The following is a 23,761-nucleotide window of genomic DNA, read 5'->3' as shown; positions in this document are numbered from 1 at the left end:
TAATCACCAATTTTGGTAACAAAGAGTGTTTATGTGGGTTTTAAATGTAGTTTTATATAAGGCAGGTAGACTTGGTAGCCCACTAATGTTGTTGAACAACAACTCCCAATGCCCTTAAACTTGCAAGGTCAAAGTTTCCCCATCTCTACTGTATACGCCTAGGAGATTGCCACAGAAGGCAAGCCCATTGAGGCAATATACTGTATATGCAACAATTTTCCCATGACAGATCAAATATAGAACTGTGTAGGCCCTGAGAATGTGCCAAGGACAAAGATGCTACTAATGAGTGAAAATGTTCTTTTCTGTTTCAAAAACAAAAGAAAAAGAAAAAGGCAAAGAATAATTGTGAAAAAGCTGTAAACCCACTATCATTGTTTGGACAGGAGAGAAAGGAAAGCAAGTCTGATTCATTAAACACTCAGAAAAGGGGTGGGGGGGGGAACCTTACACTGAAATTCATTTTTTTAAAAAATCACCACAACAATATAATTGTAATGAAGAATATTGCATCCCAGTCAAACTTGTGGTGTGTGTAATTTCTTCATTAAGGACTGGGCAGATAGTGACAGTGATAAATGATACCCTTGGGTCTTGTGCACTGGTGGAAGTTGATTGCATAGATTACAGGAGATAAGAAATAAGCATTTTTAAAAATGAATTGTTATGCTGAGCTAAATTATAGGAATTTGGAGTGTCTGAAAGTTAACTTCATGCTGTGCAAGCTGAACTGGTTTGGCCTGTATAGCATGCAGATGACTTTCAGAAGATAGAGATAACCATAAATGTACTACTGTCACCCATAGCACTCAGAGCAGAGGGCACAGAAATACTTTCACCTTGATAATTTTCCAAAGATTCTTCTTGTCCCCACAGAAGTGGACTGACTATTTCAATTCTTACTCTGAACCATGTAGCCAAGTCTCTACAGTTCCCAAATCCTCTAATGGAGCATGCCAAAGTAAAGCAAATGAAAACTGTACAGCCCTGTCAGGATTAAATCCAACTAAAAAAAGGAGAAAATAGTCAAGAAGAGTTTTGTTTTCTGAGAATTGGTTCAAGTTTGTAAGCTTAAAATAACCACCGTGATGTCTATAAACTTAAATTTTAAGGAATTTGATGGACACTGTTCTATTACCCAAATGCTATGATCGATTATTTGACAAGAATCATACAAATAACATCAAGTTTTCTCCTAAATCTTTACTTTAGAATCAGGTCAGCAGCAGCATCACTACTATTTTAGACATGTTTTTTTCAGAAGCCAATCCTATCTTGTTCAAAGAAGAAGTAACTCTACCTAGGAATGTAGCCTAAACAAAAATAAGGAAAGTTTTTAAATTTTGTTTTGTTTTGTAAAGGAGATTGTGTCCAGGTTTAGATAAGTAAATTATGCAAATGTTAAAATTTGTGATGTTGGCATACTGGAAAAAATATGCTCTCCATACTAATGTTTCACATAATTAATCAGCAGTGAGCAATAAAAAAAGAGCAAATTATGTATTATGTTTACAAAATGCAACTGATATCCAGTGCACAAATTACAGCTGCAATCTCACAGCTAGTTATTAACTATGCATAACTGATGGAAGGATTGTGTCTTGAGATTTAATTTTACCCATTCGACTGTGCAAATGTGCATTCATTGTTTGCTCTCTCCATATACTTTAAGTTGGACTAATTTATATGATATGCCCCTATTGTGAAAGTGAACATTCTAGCATTATAAATGTCAGGATGATTACTGGTAGGTCCCTTCATGCCATGATCTGGTATCTCACTTGTGCTGTTTAATATTTATTAGTGTATGGTGCAAGTTCAAAAAGGAAATAATTATACCCATTATTCTCAGTTTTAAACTCACATCTGCTGCATATGTGATAGTTAATCTCTTTGGTGGTCATTTGGTGTAAGCTACATTTCTTTCAGAGAAGAAATAAATACCTGTAGCTTTGCAAAAATCTGAGGTGCTGTGTTATATTATTCTATAAAATCAGAAAAATGTGCCACAATAGTTTATTTATATATAAAAATATATTTAAAACCTTAATACAACATTAAACAGGATATTTTTGTATCTGACCTACAATACCATTCTAAGTTACTGAAGCTCATGGAACAGTTAGAGATATCACACCATCAAGCAGTCAGAAACAAGACCCCATCCATTTCCTGGAATCAAGGGGTTTCAAAGAGAAAAAGTGAAGTTTCCAAGGGCCTTCAAAGTCCACGGTAACTTAGTGCTGATCCACAGTACTCAATTGCTCCAATTGCCAGAATGGCAGATAACTATTTCTAGAAGGCAGAAACAGAAGTAACTCTCTATTAATTCTCCACTCACCGTCAAAGTGACCTCAGGATGTGTTTTTCTGCTCTTCATGAAGTACAGTGGTACCTCTACTTACGAACGCCCCTACTTACGAAAATTTCGAGATACGACCAGCTCCGGCCCCAAAAATTTGCCTCTACTTACGAACTCCCCTCGACTTACGAACCGGATCTGCGGCCATTTTCCCTGCTGCCACGCAGTCGCGACTTCCTGTGGGCGAGATCGCAGTAGCAAGGAGACATTCGGTGAGGCTTGTGGTGTGTTTTGTGGCATTTTGGAAGGTTTGGGAAGGTGTTTGGTGTGCTTGTCAGCATGGCTCCAAAGAAAATGCAGAGCTGGCTTGGCAAGAATAAGGCTTTGAAGAAAAAAGTGACAATCGAACTGAAGAAGGACATTATAGAAAAGCACGATCTTGGTATTCATGTGACTGATCTGGCCTCGGAATACAAGATGGTGAAGTCGACCATCTCGACTATGTTGAAGAATAAAGATGCCATCAGAGGAGCTGATGTGGCAAAAGGAGTGACAATCTTAATGAGGAAGAGGACACAAGTGGTGGAAGAGGTGGAAAAGCTGTTGTTGGTGTGGCTGAATGAGAAACAGCTGGCAGGTGATAGCGTGAGTGAAGCTATCATCTGTGAAAAAGCCAGGAAGCTGCACAGTGATTTACTGCAGGAAAACCCCTCTACCAGCGCAGCAAGTGAGGAATTTAAAGCCAGCAGAGGCTGGTTTGAGAAATTCTGAAAGAGAACTGGCATCCACAGTGTGGCAAGACATGGTGAGGCTTCCAGTTCTGACAAGGCTGCTGCAGAAGCCTACAAGAAAGACTTTGAGGACTTCATGAAGGCGGAAGGATACGTCGCTCAGCAAGTGTTCAACTGCGATGAGACAGGGCTCTTCTGGAAGAAGATGCCAAACAGAACCTACATCACGTGGGAGGAAAAGGCACTGCCAGGGCACAAGCCCATGAAGGACAGATTGACCCTTTTGCTGTGTGCGAATGCAAGCAGTGACCTGAAGATTAAGCCGCTGCTCGTGTACCATTCCCAGACCCCTCATGCGTTCAGGGACCACAATGTGAACAAGGCCAGACTGCCTGTCATGTGGAGGGCCAATGTGAGAGTGTGGGTCACAAGGCAGTTGTTCATGGAATGGCTGCACGAGGTGTTCGCACCCTGCATTAAAAAATACCTGTCTGACAACCAGCTGCCTGAAAGGTGCCTTCTCCTGATGGACAATGCCCCGGCACACCCTCCAGCCTTGGTGGATGACATGGACACTGAGTACAACTTCATAAAGGTCAAATTCCTCCCCCCCAACACGACACCTCTTCTGCAGCCCATGGACCAGCAAGTGATCTGCAACTTTAAGAAGCTCTACACAAAGGCGCTCTTCACCAGGTGTTTCAATGTCATTGAGGAAACATCCTTGACTCTGAAAGAGTTTTGGAAGAAACGTTTCAATGTCCTCCACTGCATCAGCCTCATTGACAAAGCCTGGGGAGATGTCACCTGCCGGACCTTAAACTCAGCCTGGAGGAAACTGTGGCCAGAATGTGTTGCTGAACATGAGTTTGAAGGGTGTGATGCAGAGGTAGTGGAGGAGATTGTGTCCATGGGCAAGAGCATGGGTCTGGTTGTGGATGATGTGGACATAGAGGAGCTTGTTGAGGACCATAAGGAGGAGCTGACCATGGAAGAACTTGCTGAGCTCCAGAGTGAGCAACAGAAAGCGCTTGGCGAGGAGCATTCCACTGAGGAAGAGGAGGAGGGGGAGGAGGTGAGCAGTGATGCAATAAAATCCATCATGCAGAAGTGGAATGAGTGCCAGGATTTCATTGAGAAGCACCACCCCAACAGAACTGTGACAACCAGAGCATTGAACATGATGAACGACAACGTGTTCTCTCATTTCCGGAGGGTTCTGCAGTGCAGGAAAAAACAAGTGACTTTAGACAGGTTTTTCCCCAGAACTGAGCCTGCAGCTAAGAGGCAAAGAAGAGAGGAAACCCCTGAAGGAGATCTCCCCGATATCCTTTTGGAGGGGGACTCTCCCTCCAAACAATAACTGCCTCCCCACCCCATTCTCCCCGTGCTTTTTTTCATGTTTTTGTGGTTTAAAAATAAAATGCATATGTTTCAGAACTGTTTAACCGAATGTATTTACATTGAACCTTATGGGGGAAATGTGCCTCGACTTGCGACCAAATTCGGATGGCGGGTTAGCCGTATTTACATTGAACCTTATGGGGATATTTGCCTTGTGGTGCAACCAAATTCGGAGGGCGGAACGGATTAACCGTATTTACATTGAAGCTTATGGGAAAATTTACCTCGACTTGCGACCAACTCGACTTGTGATCAGAGTCACAGAACGGATTAAGTTTGTAAGTAGAGGTACCACTGTACATTTTTCCATGTTAGGCCACCTAAGAATGCTCTTCTCCATTTGAGATAGCATGTTTCAGTTTGTTGCAGGCTAATCCCAGTAGTCAATTGGTTATTTTCCAAAGGAAAAAATGTCTCCAATTGAGTTCATGCTCACACTGCACTCTATACCTCTCTTTAAGTGGGCTGAAATAATACATATAGAAGTTTGCTGATAAAAAAGCCAGGCAGAAACATATATTTTTAAACCATTCTTATTTTTGTTTTCTTGAGTTGGTTTTCCCCTTGGGCTTTAAAAGAAAGAAAAAGTCCAGTAGTGCAGCTTTTAATTATTTTACCAGTTACCTAAGGTAGAAGGGTATCACCCTCAGTTCTCAAATAAGAGCTATTTACTCATAGATATTTGGGAACCGGGAGTGTAATCTCAGGTGTCTGGAAAAATAATGAAACCATGGCCCACTGGAATTGTTTTTTAAAGCTGGCTTAGAATCAAGCTGGTATGAGCAGAGATTAGGAGCAGCTTAAGTGGTAAGTCAAGCTTAAATGGTATGCCCTTAGGAACAAGACAAGACCTTAAAATCACTGAGCTGCAGTGGTGCTCAAGTATATTAGATCAGAGATTGGCAACACAGACATTGCAGATCCAAGGGCAGAGGCCAGGTCTCCAAAAAGTTCCTCTGTTCCTTAATAAAATTGAATTCGCTCAAGATCTCCCACAATCGCGTGCAAGACTGTGGAATTTAGTTAATTTTGGATGATGTATAAAATAGCACAATAGTGCTTGGAAACAGAAAAGATTGTAGCCCTCTGAATTATACATATCACTGTTTCCAGATAGGGATGTAAAAAAAACACCCCACACATTATGGGAGGGATAGATTTACAGGTTTTCTCAATATGAGTTGTCGACAGCCCTGTTGAATGAAACTGATAGCCTTTCTCCTTCTCTGGTCAGAAAATAAGCACAAAAATATGTGTTTGGAAGATGCATCTGTTTTTTTTAAAACCCCATAATGGAACCAAAGACAGGCCTACTCACACGGACAGTAAAACAGATCAGGATCAGGACAGGAAAAAAGAAGATTACACCAGGCAAAACCCCTGTTCTTGAGCTTTGTTGGCACAATATTAAATCTGTTAATATTTGCTTTGTAACTAAGTCTGTAACTAAGGCCAAATTGACGTGAATATTTGACATGTAAATGGTAAAGCATTATATGGTAGCTATGTGATTTTACCCATTCTCAAGCTATATTGAAGCGATGTATGCTTTTTCATAAGAAACTATTATCAATGCTAGGTCCTGGTTTCTCCAGGCATTTTACTCAGCACCTATTCTCTTCAAAACAGGAATCATCTGATGGAACCATTATATTCATTATTTGACCTAGCATTTAGATCACTCCTTATTTTTCTATCACTAGGGCTGAAAGGCATCCACAATTCACATCACAGTTAGTATATCATTTAATAAAGTCTTGAAGAATCTACTAGTTAAGTCTATAAATGTGGAGGAGGCTTCCCTCTGGTCTTTCGAATGCAGAAATAACTGCTGGGTTTCAGTTAGAAAGATCCGGTTCCAAACTTCTTCCATTAGAAACAGCTCTTGAAACAGCTAAATTATTTTGCTTTATCTGTCTGTGTGACCTCAGTATTATGGTCCACATTCCCAATACCTTAATGACTTTGACGTACAGGGTTGCAGCAGGTAAGCATCATAAAATGGAAAGATTTGTTATTATAATACAGAGCCCAACTCAAGTAATGAGCATGATTCATAACGACTACCAAGATACCAGATACTACTGTCTTAATCCCAGGACTAAAAAGCATGAGAAATTATCCTATATCAGATAAATACTTATACCTACACAAAAACATACAATAGCCATTTTCTGTCAGCATGCTATGATTCTCTTAGGTAATTTTGGATTCTAGATTCACTAGGTTGGAAGTACTCATAATATGCATTCCCTTACTTTATTTCAAAATGTGAGAAAGCTGTCCTAGTATGCTTAGGGTTTCTTCTGCTCATTTGGATAAATGTGATCCTGGAATTTTGTCCCCAAATGATAGAAGTAAAGCAGATTGTTCGTTTTAAACATCACCATATATTTTCCCTGCTGATACTTGAAAAGCTTTTATCACTTCTATAAGTCTAATACAGTAATGCAAAATAATATTAACCTTGAGTAGATTATTGTAAATTGAAGTGACACTGGTAGTGCCACATCCAATTTTTTTGTATTTGCTGCAAATCACTTTCTGAAACATACATAACTATCCGTTATTCTTTAAAAAGCCAGCTATTTGATTCAGACATATTTTAAATAAATTGATTTTTTTCAGCAATTTTATTTTTTTTTCAACAAACACAATTACTTTGACTTTGTATTTTTGTAATGAGAAATAGGATATCAACCTGTACTGAAACCCTTACATGGTGTGTCTACATGGGATGCTTAATTTCATCTTGCTGCACGCGGCACTCTCTAATTTTTGCATTGGGAAAAGGAAGGCAAGAGGGCTACATTTAGAAATAAACCAAATGAAATTGATTTGAAGACCTGACATGCCTGTATTACTTGACAATCAACTCTGAATGCTGGCAGGAGAAACAGTGATTTTAATATTTTTCTCATTTGAGGCACAAATGACCAGATTCAAATTATCATAATTTGGGCACGTTATGCAAAAACCTAGCTCCCTTGAGAAGTCCATAATGCTGGGAAAGGTGAAAGGAAAGTGAAGAAGAGGACGATCAGCAATAAAGTGGATGAACTTGATTATTGTAGTGATAGATGCGCTGAATGGCCGAGGACAGGTCATCCTGGATAAGGTCTGTCTAAATGGTTGCTAAAGGTAACATTGACTTGATGGCACAATCAATTATTTTATGGGAAAGGTATCCTTCCAGTAGCAACAGGTTGTACTTCTGATGCTCAGTCGGTAGTGAGCCAGCTCTTCTGTATCAAGGGGTCTGTTCTGATCATTTTATAAACCAGCGTCCCAAGTTTTATCCCAATGGCATTGTTACAGAGAAACAAAAAGTTGACATGAAATGAAGCATATTTTCCCCCCTCTCTTCCAACCCATCCAAGAGCTAAGCTGTCCCCCAGTATCTGAGAATCACTCTCAGTGTGTGTTTTGTACTAGGGTTTCTATATCTACCTATTTATTTCCTCAAAGATTTTATCATTTTACATGGGATCCTACCCTACTTTTGTTCATTGTAAGTAATCACAAGCAATAACTGAGAAAGGTTGTGACAGCCATTTGCAATATGTGAATAGGGAAAATATATTTTAAGACCTTTAAGATGAAAAGGTGGTAGGAGGAATGTATCCCATTAGAAGAATTGAAGTGGAAATTAGTGAAGAAGCAATAATGTACCACTCAGGTGTCTGGATAGAAGGTTATAACTATAAAATTTAACCTACCACAAAGGGGTGTTGTGATAATAAAATGGGAGGAAAGCTTTCTCTTTTTTTAAAGAGCCATAAGATATAAATGTAATCAAAGAAAGAAAGAAAATATTTAAAATCTCTCCCATGATTGCTGTATTCCATTCTACCAAATTATTGAGAGGGCAATAATTTACCAGGAATTGTGGTTGTACTGAGCATAGATGGTGGCTAAAAGAATTATATTAAATAATTGGAAAGTGATATTATTCCAGATGTCAAGGAATGGTTGTGTGCTCTATCTGTTTGGGAAAAGGCAGTATTTTCTACCAATCAAAGGATGCAGCAATATGTGTTATTATCAGGGAGAGATTTTGTGATAACTTACAATAATATCTTGTATTGTTTTTATTATAGTAGTGAATTCATTGGTAAACCAGTGACTATTTATATGTATAACATATGAAATAGATTTTTTTTCTTTTCCTTCTTAGTTTATATTTTTTTTAAGTTTCTTTTTTCAATTTTCTTTCTCTCTCTCTCTTTTTTTTTTTTTAAGTGCATCCAGTGGCCCAGACTTCCCTAATCTGGCCATCCTTCAGATGTATAGATTTGAATCCCCAAAATTCCAGCATAAATGGTTGTTGTCTGGAGAACATCTAGATTGGGGAAAGTGACCATAGATAAAGCTGGAAAAGAAGATGATCATCTTTAGCCTACTATTAAAAGCCTGATGTACTCTTGTATGATATAACTGATAGATGAACTTTTTCCTGATATCAAGTGCAAGTAAGCTGGTGCCATCCATATATTTTGGAATTCAACTCTCATCAATTTTAACCTATGACAAGGAAATCTGAGAATGGTAATCCAAAATATCACAATTGCAAGAGCTTGTCACTGCCTTTATGCAAATATATATGGTCTTCCAGATGTTGTGAAACTCAAATTCATATCAGCCCTTGCTAGCATTGCCCATCACAGTATAAAGTTCACCACTTTTAAACTTGTATTAGTTATCAAGTCCAAAAGAGCACGGCAAATTGCAATGGTATGATGGTGCCATCTGTCAAAGATGTAAGTGAATGATTACTTTCTGGACAAAGGAAGGTGCCAGAAGAATTCAAACAGATGTGCAAATGAAGTTTTAACTATAAATGAAGGATGCATAGAAATAATTATTCCAGCCCAGTCTCGCTCTCTCTCGCTCTCTTTTTTTAAATGTTGGAGAAGCAGCTTGAGATCCAAGCCCACTGGAAGCAAAAAGGGGTTAAATGCCAGCTTGCAACATTCCATCATATGGCTCAGTGGACTTCTCATCTGTCTCAGTGGAAACCTGATAAACACAAATGTAATTCAACTACATTTTGTGGAGCAAATGCCACACAACAGTGAAGGAAGTTTCAAAAGCAGTGGACTTCATTATTGTAGCTGGCTGAAATGAACCATATTTGCTGGATATATAGTAGCTTGGAAAGCTCCCTGTTATGTTTCGCTTGCTGTTGTCAAAGCTAGATCTGTGTATTTGCCAGAAGTGCCACACAATAACAGTCCTATAACCACCTTGGTCTATGCTGAATTCAGAAGCACCTGCATTCCATGAGCTTTATATCTCTTCTCCCTTATGCAACAGATAACCCATTACGCTGCTAGTTGTTTCTAAGTCAATGCCTCACATAATTCTGTTGTTTAGACCATTATTCACTAGTTGAGAAGCAAACCCCAGAAGGAACAATTACTTCCTGGCTCTAAGCCAAGATTCTAGTGTTCAGGAGTCCCAGTCCTCATTCCTGACCAAAATATAATTGAAGGAATAGTGCTTAAAAATCTTCACAAAACATGACAAGTGTAACTACACAAAGAGAGGGTCTGTAGTCTGTAGACACTCAGAACTCAAGTTTATTACATTCCTGCTTCTTCAGATTTTCTGGAAATTATCTTTGATATTCAAGAGAATATTCCATGCAGTTGAAATGTAATTCCTTTACTGCTTTTCAAGCTTCAAGAAAAGGCTGTTAAGTCTATCCTCAGATAGAAAAGAGAAAAGAGAGGGACAGAGACTGGTCCAAAGTCACCAGCCTAAGACAGGACTAGAACTCATGGTCTCCCAGTTTCTAGCCTGGGCCTATGGGAGGTAAACAGCTCTAATTCCCCATTTTTAATCTCCTCTCCAAAAGGCCCAAAATTGTGCCAATGAAATTTATTTGGGGAATGCTTGAAATTCAACAGTACGATTTTTTAAAAAATGGAAATAAGTGTGCGCATGGAAGCAAGAGGATTGTTCACCATCTTTATAATAACCCCCAAAATCCAAAACTGAGCAAAAACAAGGCCAGAAATGTTCAATCTCTTCCAGTGATTTTTCTCTCCCCATCATTGATCTACCTCTTACAGCTTGCCAGCAGATCAGGAGTTGAGTTGTTTCTTCCAATCTAGTAGAGGTTGCCCAATCTAGTCTTACATTTATTCTTATTATCTCTATTGATAAACTATTTGGTATAGTTTCCTTTAAGTCTGGTGCAAATCGTGGTGTGAGTTACATTACAAACATTTTTCTATTGGTTCTTCTGCCATACAGAACCATAAACTCTTCATTTACTGGGGCAGTCTGTAAATGAGTCTTTTCAGGCCCATCACGTAATTTGCTCCAAAGCCTAGCATCTCCAATTTTAAAAAGCCTACAAATCTCATCAAATGTCATGAGATTCCACACCAATATCTCATGAGACCTCATGCAAGAATACTGAAATCTCATAAGATTTCAAGTTTTTCTCCATTAAAGAATAATACTTCTGGGATTATGTTTTAGAGTACAGCAGACATTCTGCCACCAGTATGAGTTTTGCTGCTGACCCTTGCACTGAAGGAAGATTTTGTATTATGTGGCACTGGGAAAATATAAATACCCTTTATGGTATTCTCTACTATATGGGTATAGACAAAATATACCCAGCAGAGAAACCTACAATATAGGAATCTGTGAATGTTGCCTAATTATAGGATATAGCTGGCTTTTATATTTTCAGAAATGAGGCTTTGATCAGATCATTGTCAACTGTATCTTTATTCCAGTAGTCCTAATGATCCAGTAGCCCTAGTAATCATGGATGGATGGAAACTGAAATCACCAGATGAAGCCTAACTTGAATTACTATTGCTTCCAACATTCTAACTTGAAATATTGATGATTATAAATTGCAGCTCCAAGTCAGCCTCCACCTACTTTTCCTTCTCCTGTTCCATTCCAATCTTCTCTTTTGTACTATTTTGACTAAGGAAGTAATTGGGATCTTTGAGCTAGTTTAATCAAGTTGCTGCCCTAACCAGTATTTTGGATATCATAGTACTGTATTTTTTCATGGCAAGAATCAATCCATATATGTTCAATAATTTCACACTGATGGGAGTATTAGTTCCAAATGCTGGTTTTGAACAACATCTTGGGAAACTCCAGGTTCAAGTCAATTCATTTCAGATTACACACATACATAATGAGGAACTGGACCTTTTCACATAACAAGCATGATTTTACAGGCCCAGTTTCTTTCTTTTTTTAATAGTAATTTTATTAAACGTTACAATTGAAAAGATAAAAATACAAACTAATAAAAATAAAAGAATAAAAAGAAAAAATAGAAAGTGCAGAAAATAAAAAAAAGAAAGAAATAAGAAAAAGAAAGAAAAGAAAAAATAAGAATATAGTAAAGAAAAGAAAAGGAATATATAAAGAAATGACTTCCCCTTTCATCACAACAAGTATAAACAATTTTAGTAACTTATCACCTTCTCTTAAAATACAGCAAATGTTCTTTTCTTTCCATATCTCATCTTTATTTATAAACAAATCCTTAAAACCTAATTATTCAGTCCTGATCAGCAAAAGTCCATTAAGGGTTACAAGAGATAACAACATATCTATATTAACCTTGATCAAATAAACGAAATTCCTTCCTTTTACCTTTAACAATCTTGATCTTTAACCCCCTTCAAATAATGTCCTAGAACTTGATTTGTTTTCATTTTTTCTTTGTCCCTTCTCACAAAATTCTTCAAAACTTTAACAAGTCTCTTTTGTAAATCCAATATAGGAAAATTATCCAGGTCACTCTTTTGGTTTGTTATTTGTATATCCCTTCTAATTATTAAGACCTCAGCCAGTTTCATTAGTATATCCACTGTAGCATCTTTTTCCTGAATATTCTTGTAGCAGGCATTCTTAAATCCACTTTCAGATCAATCTGTCTTGTTCCTCTTCCATAACATCTTTAAAAGACAGGCTATCTATCATGGCAGATGCTCTTAAAATTAACTTCTGGGTCCATTGTTCACAAATATCCTTCAATACATCCAATGTCAAAGTTTTTTGCTCCATTCTGTAATAGTAAGTCAAATTTAAGTGTTCTTTTCTTTTAATTGTAATCTTTAGTTCCTTCTGGTTCCCTCTAGTGTCCAACCTTCAAAGTCCCATCTTATTATTATTTTTTTTTTAAGAATTCTAAACAACAGCATTTTCCCATGGGAAGGATTCTTATAATTTCAAAATCTTATTTCAAATCCATCTGGACCCTTGGTCCATTTGTAACTTTCCAAATCCAAGTTCTAATCACGCTTTTGCTATTTATTCCCCCTCAAAAAAATTTTTTTTAATGCTTAAACTTGTATTTAAAACATTTTTGCTAAGGATTGAAGGAGACTTGCCCAGTGTCAGAATCCTCGTGATCGTTCTTTAGCACGTGTGCTTAAACCACTGCAGTTCTGCCATTCTGGCAGGAGGAGGGGAGCAGCTTAGAGCAAGGACTGCTCAACGCCGGCAAGCCATTTCCTGAACCATCAAGGACAATTAAGAACCTGGCAACAGAGGAAATTGGAGAGCCTCAACCCCCTGAGCAAAAAGGAGTAATGATCGAGGGGGAGGGGGAAAGGAAAAGGCTTTAAATTGGGGGTTGGCTGGGGGGATTTAGTTCCAGCTATTTCTTTTTGCCAGATCATGGTGTGCTTCTGGGTTTTTTTTCCAATAAAACTTCTTATCCATGAACCTGTGTCGGTTTCAATGAGGATTCCTTTTATTGAGGACTAAGTGTAACCTGACACCCAGTGCTGTAAAGCTTGTCATTCCAAAGGTTCCTAATAGGTGAAAAGCAGTTAACAAGCAATTCCCAAAAGTGATTAGAAAAGGAAGCATGCAAACCCTGTGTCCATAAAGGTGCTGAATGCAGTTTGGGTGAAGTTGGCATTCCGTTGTCTCCCAGAGTTCTAAACCTGCCAGAAAATGATGCTTTGCAGTCTTCTTGTGAGAAGCAACTGTCTGGAGCACAAGTGGGCAATTCCAAGTCCTCTTCTTGTGCAGAGAGGAATCCCGAAGAGCCGGTCCACTCGCCAGCTCTTCATTTCGCCACAGTCATCAGCTTTACTCTCAGCAGAGACGTCCAGTTTGCCATTTCTTCCTTGGAAGTCCACAAGGCCCAGGTCTCTATATGCCTTCTTTTGAACACAGCGTTGGATGTTTCATTCTTTTTCTCCTTAAACTAAAGTTCTTAAATAGGTCCAAAGTAGAATATTCTGATTTAACCAGGCTTTTAAGCCAGAACAAAGCATAGTTTAACCAAGCATGTGAAAGAGTAGTACTGTAGAAAGGTTGATAAAGCAGCACAGAGGCTTGTCATTTATTCCCCGACTGTTAAATTTAAATGAATTTGCCTTTCCTTATTCTGAAACTGCTGTTTGTGGACCACGTTTAACCATGTATTACGTTCATGTATGTGAAATAGTGTAATAGGGTTCTCCCATCATTGAAATGGCTTTTGCTAACAATACAATATACTAGACATCCTGTAGAATCTGAAAGCAAGAGAGAGGATTACTTTTTGATACTTTTATTTCTTCTTAATCACCTTTGGCCAATTGGCAGATTGCTCCTCCTAAGGAGTGCAGAAAACAATCTGCTTTCCTTCTATCATTCCATGTTAGGAAAGGATGCAGGAAGAAAATGAGCAGAAGGCAATGAACAAAATATAAGTTACCTTAGCTACAACAGGAACTAGTGCTGCATCTGTGAATCTCTGCAGCACCAGCAAACAGATACTTGCTTCAGAAGAATATTGCTTTAAGGTAAAATTAAAATCAGGCATACTTTTATATATATTGTAAACCAATATAGAGATGCTGTTGGGGCTGGCTGCATCCTGTATAGAATGAGAAAAAGTTGGATTAAGAACCCCAGTAACACCTACATTTAAAGCACATTTTCCTGGAAGATGAAGTTGTATTAAACTCAGTGGAACTTACAAAAATAAACAATGCCATCAAAAGCCTTCAAATATATTCTCACATACAAATATGTTCTTTTCCCATCGTGCTTACAAAACATGTCCTTATTTATGTGGCTTAGTCCTCCCCAACAGCCAATAATATTGCAGATCTATAGCTGGCCTGTACCAGTTTCACAGTGCTGAATCATCCCTAAATATCCCCACACATATCTGTTTTTCTAGAAAACAGAAATTGAACTACTCCATTTTTATGGTGTGGATTTTCACATAAAAAAAAAAAAACCTGTCCCAAATCCATTTTAAAAATATGTTGAAAAAAGCTGCCCACCCCCTTCTATTTTGCATTTTTTGCATATACCTAAGAGAGGAGTCTTTGGAAAAGACCCTGATGCTGGGAAAGATTGAAGGCAAAAGGAGAAGAGGACGGCAGAGGATGAGATGGTTAGATAGCATCACTGAAGCAATGAGCATGAAACTGAGCAAACTCAGGGAGGCAGTGAAGGACAGGAAGGCCTGGCGCGATAGGGTTCATGGGGTCACGAAGAGTCGGACACGACTTAACGACTGAACAACAACAACAAAAGCATTTTCTCATATTCTGTCTTCTGTTATATAATTTCTTTTGCTCTTCCACTTAAGGCATGCTAAGCTTTGGTAATTTTGAAATTTGCAGGAAAATGGAATAGGATAGTTAGTCAGTGTTTCCAATTTCATTTATGTATTCCTAATGTTTCATATTAGTTCATGGCTTAACAGTTTTGGAAGCATCTAAACTTTTTTACTTCTACAAAGGAAAGCTGACACTTGCAAGACCATCCAGCACTCATTCACATGAACTATTAAGCTACTTGCATTAATTTACACCACTGAACTCAACATTAATTGCTGGGAACTCTCTGAAGTTTCAAATCAGAGTTGTCTGCAACCCATTGGATGATATTAGGGAGTGAATCGGAGATCTTCTTCATGCAACTTAAACATACGAATTCAACAAACATATGGCGCTATTGCTGAATGGAGCCAGAAGACTGAATAAAACCTCACCCACTCAACTTTCTCAAAAGACACTGGAGACCAATTCCAATCTTAAAACAGTTGATTTTTTCTTCACTCCTAGTAATATTGGAAAGACATGGCAGGCTCTCAAAAATCCTTGTGCAACTGGATTTTCTTATTACACCAGCATGTAAAGAAAAGCCAGTACAATAGTCTGTACATCTCTAAATAAATTATTTCATCTGAAGAAAATTAATTTGAATTAATGTTGATGCTAATCCATTCTGGTGATGGAATCTGAAAATTAATTCTGTTTTCCAACAGCAAGAAAAGCGTTATTTACAAAAGTGTTTGGGAACGGGCGGCTGGATTATTTCTCAAAACTATGGCCATACATTGCAATGATCTCCTGACCAAGAAGGACATACAGTATATAGAACTGAAATGTTACTTATACTAACACCCCATTGAAATATACTCTAAGTTAATTACAACTGATATATGCCACTAGACCATTGCATGTCCACTCATAGATCAAATATATCATTGCAAAATAATAATTGTCATGCAGTAAGTGTGCTCTCTCTCTCTCTGAACTCAGGATCAAAACATGTTTGTCTATCAATAATAACAGATGTTTTAAAATGCCTATATCCTTAATAAAACAACTCTTGTGATGTTTTCCTTGATTGTGCAAATGAGTTTGTCAGAGATGAATTTGTGATAGATACAGTTCGAATGTTCCTGAGAAAAGAAGTAATGAAATGAACAGTCTGTAGTGCTAACCAGAATTATCATAATCTCTTTTAAGTTAGACAGGAGGATTGACTAGAAGAAGAGTACATTCAGCAGCCAAAATGCAATTCTTCCCTTGAAAGCCTACGATAGATCAAGAAAGTCTATACAATTTTGCTCACTTCACTGCTTTAACTGGGGGCAATGTATTCACCCAGTGAAAGACAGTAGCAGAATTCTCAAAACTACATGCTCCAAACAAACCTAAATATCCATCATTTATTTCTATCATTGTATGAGTAGAATGTGTACAATACGGCAACATGGTATTAACAAAATTGTATCTTGCAGGAAAATAAACAGCTTCAGAAGCATGTGGTTTAGAATGTTTAATCCTTCCCTTACCTACTCTTTAATCATTAGAATTCCCATCCCCAGCAGTTTGCCCTTTTTCCAGACAATAAAAAAGCAAGGATAACTACAAGGGTTGACTGAAAAGTCTACACCTTCATACTAGGAATATTTTAATAAATGGCCTAGGAAAATCATTCTTTCGATTAATTATGTTACCTGTAGTTACTTCTCCACATAATCGCTACCATTCATAACACACTCTGCTAATGGACAAGCTTCTTAAAGCTTGTCTATTCCCCCAAAAAACCTTCACACTGTCTCTTTAATGAGGTCATAACAGTCCTTTCCACCTCTTTATTTGAGTCAAACAGATGCCAGTAGAGATATTCCTTCAATTCTGGAAAAGGTGGATGTCACATGGCGCTTAGCCTGGACTATATGGTGGATAGGGAAAATAGTGAGATCCAATTTTGCAATTGCTCTTGATGTATGAGGCCAAATGTTGTTATGTTGCAGCAAAACTTCCTTCTTGTACTTTCAAACTTGGTTTAATTATTGTTTCAAAATGTTGAGTGTTGTGGTGTAGTATTCTAAGGTGATAATGGTGCTAGGTCCAAAGAAATCAATGCCAATAACACTATTTGCATCCCAAAACCATAACCATGAGTTTTCTTGCTAAAGCTTTAACAAATTAAGCTCAGTGATGAAATTCCATGGACTGACATTTTGTCCTGGGTCATCATGATGAGCCCATGTTTCATGGCTCATCATGATGCTGTGAAGAAATTCCTCACCTTTGTTCCCATAACAATTGACAACAATTGCTGGCTAATTTCAATTCTTCAACTTTCATCTCTGCATGTGAGGAACTCATCTTGCCACAAACCTACAGATGCTGAAGAACATAAATAACATGACCCATACATTCCTGTGAAATGCCAAGGTGGACAGCAATTTCCCCTTGAGTGATCTATTGATTGCCTTTAATCAGTTCATCAGTTTTCTTATGCAAAACTCAACATTTGCTATCACAGGCTGTCCACTTCATTGTTAATAGCACAAATCAGCTCTTCCCAGTTCACCATCCTTACATTTTTTGACCCAGCATAACACAGTACTCAAGTTAATATAATTACCATAAGCCACCTGAATTTAGTAGTGAATTGCAATTGAAAAGACATCTTCACCAGTCAAAAATTCATTCATGGCACATGTACTCACTACAGGTTTCTATTTCACAAACAGTAGCAGCCCAGCCTTTTCTCGCATCAATTTTCTGCCAACTGAAGTGAAAGAACAGATACTAAAGAACACATCAGAGCTTCTTCCATGTTAGTACTGTCATCTGTTAGTGATTTAGAACATAGGAGGCATAACTGTCATTTAATCCTTGTATGTTAGTCAATGCAACACACATACACAACATATCCAATGGCCTCAGGAGTGCAATGCACTTATAGGACAATCAGAATTCTTTATCAGCTACAACATGCTGCTACAATGGAAGCTAAACCTGCTTCTTCTGCCTTTGTGATTCCAACCTGTAGAAATCCAGTTCCTATTAGGATAACAATAACAAAGGCTTTTTTGTTTGTGTGTGTGTTTGTTTTGGTTTCAATAAAGTGTGATGAAAAGTTTGGGGGGGGGAAGTAATTGTAGAGAGATGGGGTAGTCATATAAATGAAGTACTTTAGTACTTCACTCACTGCAATGGCAGAGTTCACACATCACACTAATTCATTATTTGTTTTAACTAAGTTTGGTTGCAGAAGCTGTAGTGGCCAGGTTCTATATAACACTAAGTCATAAGACTCATTTTACAAGTCAGAGCAGCTAGATTCACAAATCACACTGAGCCAGAATAAATCACATTAAGATTTAGTATAAAATGTAAACTCAGCCACTGCAAAGCTAGCCTTCAATTCCTGTTTTAGATTTATTTTTTACAAATTACTAAGAAATAAATGTTTCTTAGAACTCACAGAACCAATCAGTTGCATATTTTATTCCCCTCCTTAAGAACTAATTCTCTAATATTTAGAGATCCAAATGGGAACAAGCCCCAAGATTTAAACTTCTTCAAACACAGTTCTTTGGATTCCCTTCCTCATTCCTATCGAAGATAGTTAGAAGAATCTCTAATTAAAACCTAAAAGAGATGCCTCCTCCTTTTGCTAGTAACTGTGTTACATCAATTAAATGGGTAAGTAGAAGCGTTCCCCAGAAGGAGTATCATGTGACCCTATATTGATTAAGACTGCAGTGGAATGTTATTTGCAATTGCATTGCATAATGGAAATCAGGAAGTAGCTGTCATGCTTTCAAAAGACAAATTGCTGGCATCTGAGACAATTCATAGGCTCCCTTTCTTTTTGCTGTTCTCAAGTCACAGTTAATGCATGTTCTACAGGGATTAGTTTCTTAAATCTGTCTCCTTCACTGTCTTCAGTAGTAAAAAAAAAAAAAAAAAAAATGAGGGAGAGCTGTAATTTAGATGACCGTGTATTATGGAAGCTGTTAAGTAACTACAATGTCTATTGGGATTTCTTAATTTCATATTATTGAATAGGATAGATAAGATTTTAACAAAGGGTCAAACAACTGAAAAAAAGAAATATGCAGCAGGCTCTATGATTATCATCACTAAAGACAGAACTGTAGTCAAAGAGTATTCAGAATTTTGTATTATTATTCCCTCTGGATGTATGGTTTCAAATCTTTATTTGTGTGCCATCACTTTATGAAGGATTGATTTCCTGCAACACTGTGGACCTATAATTCAAAGAAATGAGTGGTCTGAGAATATTAAGTGTTTTTCCTGAGCAATTTCAGGAGTAAGAAGCGGCTACTTTATCAAAGAACCATATACAGTATATGTTCATAGTGAGGCTGAAGTCCTCCCAAATGTCACTGGAAAGTCCCCATTTGTTCGTCTCAACCTATCTTCTTGGGGTTCTTGTTCTCCAGCTAACCCAGACATAGTAGCTTATGTTACAAGAGGGCAGATTCTGGCTGAATATTAGGAGAAAAAATTAATAAAACATTGGAACCAGTTACCCCCAGAGTGTGTTGCCCTTCACCAAAGGTCTTCAAGCAGAGGCTAACAACTGCAAATTTTAAAGATATGCTGTAACTCTGGATCCCCTTGGACACCTTGCAACAAGCAAAAGGTTGATTGGATGCACCAAACTTTCATTGAACTCAATGATGCTACCATTCTAAAAACCATTCTGAACAATTGAAAAGCTGGTAGGATACAACTATAACAACTATTTATTGATGCTCTTACTGATACCTTTCTTCTACCATCTTCTAAAATAAGATACAACTTCAAGGAGAGAATCAAGACTCTGAATTTGTATCACAAGGCTGTCACTTATCTCCTAAGGCAGGCATAGGAATATGTTGAAATTAACATTAATTCATTTTAAAGTGGCTGAGAACTTGCTTGGGATCTTTGTGTAGTAGCAAAGGAAGATTAAGCTTCATTTATGCATGATGTCTTTACAAACGAGGTTGCATAGAATCACATAACTATCCATTTTCCAAAGGCATCTAAATAAGAGTGTTTTGGAGCCAGGTGGTGACACCCTCCTTTTCTTTTCATCTCTAACTAGTCAACCTCATCAGGCTGCTTTTTCTGGCTATCATTCACAGGGTCTTATGAATGAAACAGAATTTTAATGTCTGCAAGACTGAAACACAGTACTTTTTAGTGCAGACAATGAACACATGCAGTTGAGTGCCATGATTATACCTAAGAAAAACTGAGCCGAGTTTGATTTGTTTCATCCCTCCTCCTTAAAATTCACAAGGAACAGGATAATAAATGTCAATAAGAGGTTAGGCTATCAGATCTGCACTGCAAAAATTGGAACATTTACTATATGGCAAGAATTAAATATGGAAAGCCCCTCTTAATTTTTTATTATCATCTAATAGTTGTCCCAATTTTTGCAGCCCAAATCTAATAATCCTATAAGAGGTCTATTCACAGCATATATTCAACATACCCCATATTCAGTGCACCATCATTAACTGGTTATCCACCAAATCTGAAAAAAAATTAAATATTGCTGCCTAATCAGTTCCAGTTGAATCCATCTGTCCGCTACATTTGACAAGATGTGACAGGTTTACCTTTCCAGTGTTTATGCTCTAGGAATTAAACAAGTATATTATGAAGTCAAAAAATAGCATGCCAACATAATTGTTGTTCTGAAGTGAGTTGCTAAGATTCATCCAGGAAAAATTATAAGCTTGCAAAAATTGAGAGGCTAACTTTCTCACAACAGTAATGGCACCTTGTTATATTTTGTCAGACAAAGACCCTATTTCTAGCATTTCAAACATATTTCTCTATTTACTTCCTTGGCACTCTTATAAACAAATGTATATGAAAACTGACAACTGATCATCCTGTGATTGTATAATCAAATAAAACCAGTCTAGAAAAATATATAATTAAATCAGAAGTTCTCTGTGCCATATGAGTTAATATGCCTGGTAGCTATATCAACTTCAGTTAAATCATTCATTATAATGACAGGTCCCTGAACAAAGTTCTCCAGGCAAAACTCTGTACTAGCAATTCCAGAATCCAGAACACACAAGTCCAAGTGGCTTTTCTTTTGGAGAAGCGTTTTTTTACTTTTCCCAATTCACTTCTGGAGATAACACAGAGCAAAAACAAACATATCCTCTCACAAATCTAAACGTTATTGAAAGAGCTGGTTTTAACCTCTCCATCTTGAATTACTTAAGGTTCAAGTACCTAATGGTACAAACCTAATTTTTAAGAAGTAAGAAGGGGGGTGACTAAAGGAGGGGCTTTTTAGTTGTGTCCCCCAGATTTGATTTGGAATTCCTTTCCTTAGGAACTTTGGTAGTACTTCTGTTTTATTTTTAGAAATGGATGAAGACTTTATTTTCCCAGGCCTTAAATTAGTTATTAGAACTGCACCATTTCTTTGGAATCAAAATTTAACAGCTTGATTTTGTTGTATCTTTAAAAAAAAGATTCTATTCTATGCTGTTCCAACCCCACTTCATTAAACAGAAGCAATTAAAGTTCCTAAATAATAAATATATTCTTAGACATAAATCTAGACCTGCATATGTGACTTAATAGATGATCTGACTATTAACCATTAAAAGGGGAATTGCTGGTGAGCATGACTTAGAGAATACCATTGCACTTAGATCCCACTTGAAATTTCCCAGGAACAACTGGTAGATCATTATGGAAACAGAATTCTGGACTAGATAGGTTTTTAATCTGATCCCACAGTTCTTCTCATGTGTAATTGCAACTGATTTTAACTATATTTTCAACCATTTTTGCTATTTTTGCTTCTCCCATCACTGTTTTTCATTCTTTTCCAACTTAGATTATCACTGTCATGGCAACCCCCCCCCCCACACACACACAATATTGTATTATGTTTTGTTTTTCTTTCAGCTAGAAACTCCCTTATAGATAGATAGAAATATAAGATATGAACTACTTTCAGTCAAGTACCATAGATCAGAATAGACTTATTATTAAATATTTTCCTAATATTGAACAATAGTTTTACTTTGCAAAATCTCAGTTATGGTCAATTCCAATACTACCTTACTCAAGCATTGCCACAATCATGTTCGAGGCAAGATACTTTTGGCAGATGTTGATATATTCCTTGCTGTGATATCATCCAGCTTGATTAATACCTGCCTCTATTTATAAACATAAAAAATTAAGATACACCTACCTTAAATAGTCTTAAAATATTAGCCACCATGATGGACACTGAACTTGCTGCTGCACCTATTACCCCTGTTATCTTGTCTGGCTTGGTAAAAATAGGAGGATCTCCATTAGCACATTTCACATCAGACCCATCTTTTTCTATCAAAGCTTGCACAAAAGTTAAGGACTGCTCCAGAGCATAAGTGTCTCTAGAACATGTGTCTAGAATCCGGACACCCAATGTGACGTTGGCAAGAAGGTCAGGGTCTTTATTGATCTGATCAATTGCATATAGCATTGCCTCAAGCCGATGGATCCCCTTTTCTTTCTTGAGTTCACCACAAGGTACTCCTCTATCCCCCTTGGCATGGACAGGGAACAGTCCCCCCAAGATCACATCTCCATCGAGTCGAATAGAGTGGGCATATTCCTGGCCGTAAATTCCTCGTATCACAGGGAGTATCCAACAGAATTTGGCTGCAAGCAGGAAAAAGTGATGGCAAGATGCTAGAAGCTTGTCCTTGTATACCATTTTTTCTGAAGGTGGTGTTACAATCCAAGATCCAGATTTTCTTCTTGCTAGAGGAAGAAGTGGATGTTTTGAAGCTGTCCCTTCTGAAGGCTACCATCAGTGCCCAATAAATCAAAATATAGGACCTTGCAGTAGGTAGGAAAGAGGAGCTGTTGGTGGTTATTTTTAACAAATGTCTTTAAGAAGTTTCTCACATAAAGAATCCATCTGAGTTAAGTATGCCATGTGGTTTGCTTGCTTTTCAAGTGTTTTCAATGACTGCAGATTAATGTTAGTGTAAGCATTCCCAGAGTCAGGAAAAGGCCACCAGTTCAAATCCTTGGATGGTATCTTGTAACTGAAATATCCCTAAAGTATCAGAGAGAGAAAAATGTTTGGTTAAGCCACATTATGGTAGAGGTTACAGTTTTTATTATTTCTTTACAGCAGCTTATTTCTTAGATTTTACCTTTATTTTCTCTGAAGATAATGGCTACATTCACACATCACACTAAATTGGGACTTGTCTAATTGTGATTTACAGAAAAAGCTGGAAATAAGTCAAGGTCAGTCTTGCAAATAGCAAAATAACCATGTTTTATTGGTCCAAATTCTGGGTTGTTTTTTTCCCCCCTCTTGTTTAGTTACTCTTCACTTACACTTTTACAGATTAGATATAAGCTCTGGCAGGGCGTAAGATCAAATAAGGAATAATACAGGAAACAAATCTTAGTATGTCATGCTAAACTGGAGCTGCAATAATTAAGCCAAAAACTGTACATAGTTTCATATTAAATGTTTAAATAAATAATGCACTGACCCATTATAGTAACCCAAAAACCTGTTACGGCTTAGCACCATGTGTGAATTCAGGCCATCTGTCCAGTGTACCACCAAAATGATGCTTCGCTCTACAGATTTCATGCCCCATATTCCCCCACTATGTAATTCAATTGCCAGCTCTTGCTAATTCTTGTCTAGGTCTCTAATATTGCATCTGCTAAATTTTAATATTGCATTTACCTACAAGAGAATGATAAAAAGG

At 37.5% G+C, this 23,761-nt stretch overlaps 1 protein-coding gene across 1 annotated transcript in view; it reads right to left on the bottom strand.

Moving 5' to 3' along the window:
• The window catches only part of GRM8 (glutamate metabotropic receptor 8), a 438,099-nt gene extending 415,362 nt beyond the window's left edge, over positions 1-22,737 (bottom strand). The window contains exon 1 of the mRNA XM_088141669.1: positions 22,228-22,737. Coding sequence (XP_087997795.1) covers positions 22,228-22,737 — 510 coding nt within the window. The remainder of the gene's footprint in view (positions 1-22,227) is intronic.
• Between the last annotated feature and the right edge of the window lie 1,024 nt (positions 22,738-23,761).

Source organism: Python bivittatus, unplaced genomic scaffold (genome assembly GCF_059951505.1).
Source record: "Python bivittatus isolate LINGU-HERP-01145 unplaced genomic scaffold, Pbiv_v1 ctg000330_np1212, whole genome shotgun sequence".
Taxonomy (NCBI): Eukaryota; Metazoa; Chordata; class Lepidosauria; order Squamata; family Pythonidae; genus Python; species Python bivittatus.
The sequence above is the reverse complement of the archived record's forward strand: the minus strand, read 5'-3'. Positions and strand labels throughout refer to the sequence as shown.